This window comes from Halyomorpha halys, unplaced genomic scaffold, assembly GCF_000696795.3.
Source record: "Halyomorpha halys isolate HHAL.00 unplaced genomic scaffold, Hhal_1.1 Scaffold559.1, whole genome shotgun sequence".
Taxonomy (NCBI): domain Eukaryota; kingdom Metazoa; phylum Arthropoda; class Insecta; order Hemiptera; family Pentatomidae; genus Halyomorpha; species Halyomorpha halys.
In genome coordinates, this window is record NW_027113985.1 from 396,434 (window position 1) to 405,710 (window position 9,277).

General features: G+C 29.9%; 1 protein-coding gene across 2 annotated transcripts in view; it reads left to right on the forward strand.

The window, feature by feature from the left end:
• Positions 1–4,538, forward strand: part of PheRS-m (Phenylalanyl-tRNA synthetase, mitochondrial) — an 8,008-nt gene extending 3,470 nt beyond the window's left edge. For both annotated transcript variants that reach the window (XM_014426211.3, XM_014426212.3), the window contains exons 4-7: positions 759–890; positions 1,046–1,206; positions 3,304–3,420; positions 4,260–4,538. In XM_014426211.3, the coding sequence (XP_014281697.1) occupies positions 759–890; positions 1,046–1,206; positions 3,304–3,420; positions 4,260–4,427 (578 nt within the window). In that variant the 3' untranslated portion in view covers positions 4,428–4,538. The remainder of the gene's footprint in view (positions 1–758; positions 891–1,045; positions 1,207–3,303; positions 3,421–4,259) is intronic.
• Positions 4,539–9,277: the final 4,739 nt, after the last annotated feature.

Below are 9,277 nucleotides of genomic sequence, written 5' to 3' on the forward strand. Positions count from 1 at the left end.
CTCTTGGAGTGCATTAGTAAGAACCCTCAACAAATATTAGACACAGATGTGTGTAAAATATTTGTTGATCCATTCTAACAAAAAACAAAAAAGTGTTATTGACATTGGTGATCTAACTGGTGTGTAGCCTCCCCTTGTTAGTAAATCAATGTACAATTAAGCGTTCTTTAATGTCAAATAGGTTTTATTCTTATTGAAATAGTCTTACAGGGCTTAAATGAGAAAATTTTAAAAAATCTTCCTCCAAAGTACTTTTAATTTTATTTATTTGAAACAATTAACCATTTTACATTTTTTTGTTATGAAAAGTGGATAAAGTATGAAGGGATTAACTCAGTGTCATATGACAGATATTCTCTCCTATTCTTTCTTTTTTTTTTTAAATTTTTTAGAACTAAATATGTTAATTTACCATTCCTCAATTTTTTTTTTTTACGATGTACAAACTTAATGTTTTACATGCATATGTAACGTAATATGCTACTTTCTCGACATCAAGTTTATTTTGTTATAAATATTTGTTATTTATTATCTTTGTCCCAGAATAAAGTTTTTTAATGTTCTATTCTAATAACATATGAGTATTTTACATCTGATATTTTGATCACCTATTATTGTTTTGGTCCATTTTATATATAATAAACACTATTATCATGATAAATATTATTTCTTTTTAATAAGGTCAAGAATATATCTTTATGCCCATGGGCATTTTATATTATGGATAACATCATTATAATATATATTTGTTTACTTAGATATTGAGTGCAGATGGGTGGATGCATATTTTCCTTTCACTCATCCATCTTGGGAACTTGAAATTAAAAGGAATGGCAACTGGCTGGAGGTTCTTGGCTGTGGGATAATAAGGCAAGCCATCCTACAACAAGGTAATTTATATGACTATTTTTTCTGTGCCCCTTACTAATTATCAATTATATTAATAATAGACATATGGCCTATGGAGAAGTGAATTGAAGATACATTCAACCTCCAGGAAGAATGATAAACTGAAAAATGTAATACAACTTTGTTTTTTTTTCAGCCGGTGCTGATGATCTTCTTGGTTGGGCTTTTGGTCTTGGCCTTGATAGGCTTGCAATGATACAATATTCGATTCCTGATATCAGAACATTCTGGATGAAAGATCCTGGATTCCTCATTCAGTTCCATAACAAATCTCCTCAAGACAAAGTTACTTATAAGGTAAATAATACAGTGTGCATAGTTAATGTGTTGGTCTTGGAAGGTTTTCAGTGCCAACTATTAGTTACTTATGATCATTTATTTGTACTTCATTCTAGCGATTCCTTCTAATGGACATATTTCCTATTCTGTTGCCACACCTTACAAAGGTGTACGAGAAGGTCATCCTGAATTACCTTCGGGAATTCTGTGATGAACATTCCGTAATGCTTTGTGAGCAGACAGGATTTCAAGCTGATCACTGCTGAGAATATCAATTTATGAAGCTCTAAACAGAAGTGAATACTACCTTCAACCCAAAACCTGCCTATGGCTATGATTTCCATCAGCTATACAAAATAATTTGATTCTGTGTCTCACACCATTCTGGTAAGTGTAGTATGGATCCCCATCATGCACTAAATTGAGCCGAAGCAGTTCAATGGTTGATAAATTTAAAGATAACAGTGAGCCAAACTTTTCTGAATGGCTGATATGATCATATCCATTTCCAACTCTGAGTATGAGGCTGGATCGTTATTTTAAGCTCTATTCAAACTGTGAACTGAAAGGTATTGAAGAGCTAGAAAGAAGAAGCAGATGTGGATAGTGATTGGTGAGGCACCACCACCAGTACCTTTCTTCAAGGCCTTTCATGGACTTTTGAAATATTGAGATGACCTTTAATATCTTCACCATCTATTCCAGTTGTTTCTTTTCCTATAACTACCTTCCTGATGCCATAATACATTTTCCTTATCTTAATCTCTTTCTTCTCCCTTCTTTGTAAATTTAAAACCATCTTCAAATTAACTGTAAAAATGTTTTCGCTACAATTCCACAGAAATGCCATTATATCTTTTTCATCATGCATAATTGACATTTAACTGGAGAAGAGCATTAAAATTTGTTTAATAGAGGTTCTTAATTAGAATTATTAATCAACTAATGTGTTCATGTGATTATTTAAAGTATAAAATTGAATAAAAAACTCTGAAGTTACTTAAGCCCATTAAAAAAGCTAAATCAGTAATTCGGTTTTGCGTTCACAATGTTTTCTGTTAAAGTTATACTACTTTTTTAATATTTAGGTGCCTGAGAAAGTGGTAAATGATTAATAATAAATTTAAAATACTAAACAATAAAATAAAAATTGTTTTGGTGGTGTGGAACTGCTTCTTTTAAAAAATCTTTTACCGTTCAAGCTGGCTCATTTTGGAATTCCCTACCCATATCTGTTTGTAAATAGCCCTCCTTAACTTTAAACATCAATTATGTATCCATCTCCTTCACTGTCAATCTTCTGTAAACTTGTAACTAGTGAATAACCATTTCAACTTTCATACAGGCAATGAAAAAAATAATTTTATTCTGGGACAATTGTCCCCTAAGAATAAATACATAATTCACATATTAAGATTAATTTGTTTAAGTTTAATTTAAAAATCAAATTATTATAAAACTGAAGTTTTAATTTAATTTATGTACATATTAAATATGTAGCTTTTGTTCATATTTCATATATATAATTATTATTATAGTTTTATTTAATTTTGCTTAACATCATTAAATGTAGCCTGTCAAATGCTGTTGAAATTATTCATTTATTCTTAGGGAACCAGGTGTCCCAGAATAAAGATAGATTTTTTACTTCATAGTCTATAGAAAAACAGCTTTTTCAGTTATTGCACACTAATTTTGGGTTTCTAATTTAGTACACTGGCATCAGAGGTCGAAAACCAACCAAATAAAAAAAAGTTGCAACAAAATGAGTCCTTGTGTTCAAGAGATAATTGTTGTGGCAAACACATACAGACAGACTGACTAATGGCTGAAACGAATTCTTTTTAATGCAAAGAATCAAACTCATTCATCTGTTTAACACTGTATATCAGAAATTTGACTTGACTACAATACACTCTTCACCAAGGTGATAAGAAAAGTGAAATAAACATTATTGTACAATAGGCAAATAAATTTGATTGATTATTGGACAAGAGATAAGTCATAGCTTGTAGATTTGTAATATGACCACATTTTAAATAATAACTTGATTTGAGTTTTTTTGTTTAACTTATATTTGTATAAATTGATATGAGTTTTTTTGTTTAATCGCAGGAAGTCAGTATTTACCCACCTTGTAAAAATGACATTAGTTTTTGGATAAATGATGGTTTTGAAGATAACAACTTCTACTCCCTTGTTAGAGAAGTGGGTGGCGACTTAATAGAACAGGTAATATTAATACTTAGATATGTATGAATCTATGATATAATTTTAATCCAAGTTTTACTATTTATTTAGAAGTTTCTCTCCTTTTGTTCTATGAACCATTGTGACAGCAATCAGCAAAAACATAAATAAACTATATTTTGTTACACATATTGAACTGCAGTTTATTTTCAGTTCATTTGAACTTGGTTTTTTTTCTCATTATTTATTTCAATTCTGTCCAAAATAACAACATTAAAATTTTGGAATATTTGAAGTTAATATATAGTATTACATTTGCTGGTCTAAAGCTTATTCATTACACTAATTTCTCAAGTTTAATTTTTAAATAAAATTAATATAAGACTGAGTCTTGATATAATTTGTAATTTAAATTAGGCCATTATGAAAAATTCAAGAAATTTCATGAAATAGGAGTTATAATACATTTGATGGACTCAAAATAGATAAAAAACAGATTTATATTATAATAGTTGTTTCACCAGCATTAGGTCAGGATTATAAATGGTTTTTTGGTGGATCATGAGTATGATCATCATCATGTGTATCTAATCAACTGAATAACATTTGATATTTATATAGAAAAACAAAAGAACCAATCACTAAAAAAAAAAAAAAAAAAAAAAAAAAAAAAAGCATCTTCAGTTTGTTGGCTGTAAATAAAGATATTCCGTTATATATCTATGATGATCCTATTTAGCTAATTTTTGTTTTGTTTTGTAGAGAATTTAATTATCTTTTGAACGAGCAGTCATGATTTTTGTAATTATACTTGCATTTATACTTATTCCAATATTAGTTATATCAATATTAAGATATTACTTATACATTCTATTTTGTAGGTTCAGCTGATTGATAAGTTCACTCATCCAAAAACTGGACGTAAAAGTCGATGCTATACCATAGTTTATAGACACCTTGAGAAAACTCTTACGCAAGCAGAAGTAAACGAAGTACATAAAGAAATAGAGAAAACTGCTGAGAAAGTTTTGGGTGTAACTATTCGTTGAGTTACTTTACTTGGTGCTCATATTGTTTTTTTATTTGTATATAGTTTACTTGCTTTAGTGTTATTATAAAAAAATACTAATAAAAAGAATAAAAAATATGTCTTAAAATCATTCTTTTCTACTTTTTTATGTTATTTTTTATATATGTTAGTGGTGGATATCATTAAATAGTATGAAGATCATTTCTTGGTATATGTATATCATTTCATTTGGGTATGATGTGATTGATTATCATTACATTTTTAAAGATGCTAAGATTATCAGTAGTAATATATATGCTTTAAGCTCTTGGTTTATTACCTTGGAAATGAATTTATGGTACTTCACTCTGTTTTCTTGACCTAGGCTACTCAAAATATTTTTGCTAATTGGTTAGTTGTTAATAAAATCATGAAGGGAAGTGCAGTAAAATATTCATTAATCTTTTCAGAGGATAGGATCCTGAACAAGACATGAGGTTGTATTTAATCCGAAAAATAAAATAACTGCATTTTTTCCAATTAATATATTTTTCACAAAACCTTTTCGATTTTATAATGAAAGAAAAAACATGAAAAAAGCAAAACAAATATAGTGTAAATCCTAAAAACTATAATTGTATTTTCAAAAGACCTTTTGCACTAATCATACAAATTTTAGAAAAATGGATTCTAAGAATAACAATACAAATATGAGCAATGGAGGAAAATAAGTAATTTGGTTAATGTGATTAATATAAAAAAACACATTTATTTATTTAGTGGGACTTTACAACTCATTGTAACCAATGCTCTATGACCACCATCTAGTTCCCTACTTCTTGCATCACTAGCCACACTTTTATCCGGTTGTGTCTTGACTTTTCCACTATAGTAGATCTGAGGAGGGTGTCTAAGATTTCATCTTTTACCATTTCATCTTAAGTCAAGATTCTTAACTATATTATCTTCTTAACAGTGTTGTATTAATAACTGGAACATCAGAAATGTTAAATTGGCTTTCCACATCTACTACAGAAACATAAAATAAGTGTATAATTTTGATATTAAAGAGTGATAAAAATATGTATTTTAAAACCTGTGGTAGATATAGGAATTTTAAATGGGAGAGGGTGTACAATGTGAGTTCCATCTGCCTCATTGAAAATGTTATAAATAAATCTAATCTAACTAGTTATAATTTTGAAATACAATTTATTTTTCAATTTACGGCATAATAATAAAAGCGTCAGTTGTATTTATATCATGGAAAAAAGATTTAAACATAAAAAAATCCCTTTTCATTGCATTATTTTACTTTTATATTACTATCCATTACTATTCTATTGGATTATTTTTTTAAGAATAATAATTTTCATAATATTTGCCAATATGAATTTTAAAAAATAATTTTTTTTGTTATATGGCAATAAATATTGGTTTTGGTAAAACTATGGGAGGATTTTGAACATAGAGAACTATCAGGGCGCAAATTGAAGCTCCTTAATTGAACATATCCCTTTTACCGTTTTGCCCAGCCACTTTACCTGCACTTGGAATATGATTGTAACTGTCCTGTTAAATATTACATGTAAATGCTCGTACAGTTCCAGTAATTGCGACCGCAGCCACTATCATGATGTAACTGTTTGATAGTTACGGTCATGACAGCATTTACTGTCATGATAGAATACTGTTGCAACAGTATTGACGAACTGGGTCTGACGTGATAGTTGATAGTACAAGTAATGTCAGTGAACCAACAGTCGCGTTAACTGCCAAGTTTAACTGTCATATGTATACCCATCGTCAGTCAACTGTTGCAACATATCAACCTTACTAAATGTAATGATGATAGGAGGGAAAACATCATTCCTATGTATTGTTTTTGTTTTGATTATTTCTGATCTTGAAATTAATTCTATTCAAAGTTTTTATTCACCTCATCAACAGTTATAGTGTTGGAAAGTAACTCGGAAAAAATACGAATCATTTAAAGTATGAATCATTGGCGGGGTGAGTGCCTAATAATAAACATTAACAATAAATTAAAAATTTTAATTTGCGAAAAATTTGTCAAACATTAACAATATTTTTGCAACTAGACCAATAATGACATTAGAATGGACCTCAATATAGAAATCTACCTAGGGTCCCAAACACCAATCCACTAAGGACCCCAAAAATAATAACTTGTTAGTTATAGAAAAGTCTAATGATTAACTAAAAAACTAGTTTAAAGACTTGTGCATCACTGCACTAGCATACCTATGTATAATGTAAATCTATTTTACCCAAAATACCCAAAAATTACTCCCTAAGGTGAAAAATACCAGAAGATTGGGTAGATACCCTCAAATCGGCAGTACTGCAGCTGGCAATAAACCTAAAAATATATGGTGGCCATTTTGAAAAATCTGCCATCAAGTGGTAAGCTTTTTATGAGTGTTTTTTTAACTCTTTAAATAAGAATCCATTGGCAGAAACTCTTAATGGAAGGAGTTGAATGGGCGGTCTTGACCCCTCACACTTATTGTTTTCTTCTTCCCACTTCAATACCTCAGTTTGTGTCCACGAAACCATGAAATAATATGTAACATAAGATTAGTCGATCATTATTGTAATTTTTTATTATATATTTGAATTCACTATGAATGAGTGTTTTCTAAAAATTATTTTGGGAATCAATATCGTAATTTTATGAAACTGGATCTTGGATACCGATGATGATAGTGCAGTCCAAACCGATCGAGGTTGCTGACCTCAGTGCCATTTTTATGCCTAGTGCAATAGGCAGTATATGCGTATGCATACCATGATAGATAAACAAGAAAAAATTTGAATAACTAATATTACAAGAAATTAGAGTCTGTTACAAATGCAATTGAAATACGATAGACAAAGAGTTATGCAGACAAGACAAAATTCATTATATTTTTTTCTGGATCAGAAAATTCTAATACTTAAATATCAAAATACTAAAATTGTTGGGAAATTTTACATTTCCCTTAAAGATTTTGGAAAATCCTCTGACGAAACCTTAGCATTTGCACTCACAAGACCTTGATACTGCATCTTCATTCTTATTCTCAATATTACCATTGTAAGAATGCTGGTGGTCGGAATAAGTCCGGAACCAGTCTCTAGACCTATTGTTTAAGAAACGTGAGGGGTACCAGTCTAGAAGGTGGGAGGTTGTTGAAGCAACAACTCCAAAAATATGGTACTTGATGAACAAGTAGACACCTTCGGAAGAGACTCGGAGGGAACCAAGAGATTTTTTTTTTTTTTTCCCGTACGTCAACGAACAAATTAGAAGAAATCATTGTGCTAAAAGAACACAATTCAGCAGGAAATATTACCTTTTTCTACCTTGGTAGGATGAATATTTCATTTTATTGACCAAATTTCCATTTTGGGTCTGTTTGTAAATATCTGGAGGTGAGGGGCCTTCATGACGATGAAACCAAAATGAAGTAATAAGTAAAACAAATTACGTGAAAATAAATAGTAAGAGTTAGAGGTTAGGAGAAAGAGAAGGTGAAGAGGAAATAAATGGAGAGATTAAAGAGTGATGTTCCCCTCACAGGAAGGGAGATGGGCTGAGAGAGCAGAATAAATGGGTCAAAGGAGATGGGAAGGCTATCGGAAAACTTGATATGTCTTCATGTAATGTGTTATCGCTGTAGTTTGTTATGTATATGAGCCATATTTCGACATTCGAGTGATGCTTCACAATTTTATATACATTTATGCAAAGTAATAATAAATGGTATAAGATTATGTTGTCTTGGTGAATATGTAACGACTTTATGGGCTTCTGCAGGGCTCATCAATAATAATAAGCTGTCGTAAGAACTCGTGACTGTGTACCATTACAAATATTTATGTGAACAATGAACATTTACAGAAAAAAAAAATTCTTCAAATTAACAACTTTTAAAGGAGTCGAAAAACAGCGTTTTTTACTGAAAACATTATCAAGATTTTAAGATTAAATTGTAATCTTTTATTATTGTTTAGTCATCCGAAAAACCTTCAATAGAAGAAAATTCTAATGAACAAATAGAGATATAAACTTAATTAAATTGCATTCATTTCCGGAAGCTGGTTTAATAACCAGTCAAATTATTATTACAAATTGTTACATTCATACACTGAAAAATGTTTTAAAATTAAGATAGTACTTATTCTTCTCCACAGTTTCCCAAAAGAACCACTAAAGTAAGAAAAATTATATGCATTACTTATGAAAAAATTTTTATGAATATTAAGCATTGTCGAAGCACAGTGTCATTATACTGTACCAACAAATTATATTAGCATTATTAATAGATGTGCCTCATTTTCTCCTTAGTTCAGAGAACAATCACAAATGTTGGAATGTATTGGAAAAGATTATTTAAAATTATAATAAAAAAGCCTACAAAAGACCAAAATTAGGATATCGAAACTCAAAAAGTAAGACGAAGATGTAGAAAAATAAAACCCATTCCAAATGTTGATGAAATTAAATTTTTCTTCCAGTTACTTATATTTTTATGTAAGTTTTCATTAATGTAATAAGCAGTTAGGGTGAAATAACTGACTTTTTTCCACCTGGCTCTTGTACTAAATGGTTCTTTCTGCTCCTTCTCAAATTATTTCCAATGGGGGGAGAAGGGGGAAAAGGCATCTTCTGTGTCTATAGAAATAACCTCCAAAAAAAAGAAAAAAAAAAAATTGATGGAAAATAATGAGATTTAATTAATAAAGAATAATATCCACAATTGAATTATTGGGTTCAGCTCAAGTGGTAGCCTGCAGCAAGATCTTTTCCGTTTGTAATTAGGTTCCGACTTCCTATTTCAAAAGGCTAATTATAAACGAGTTGATTGATAGCACGGCATTTGG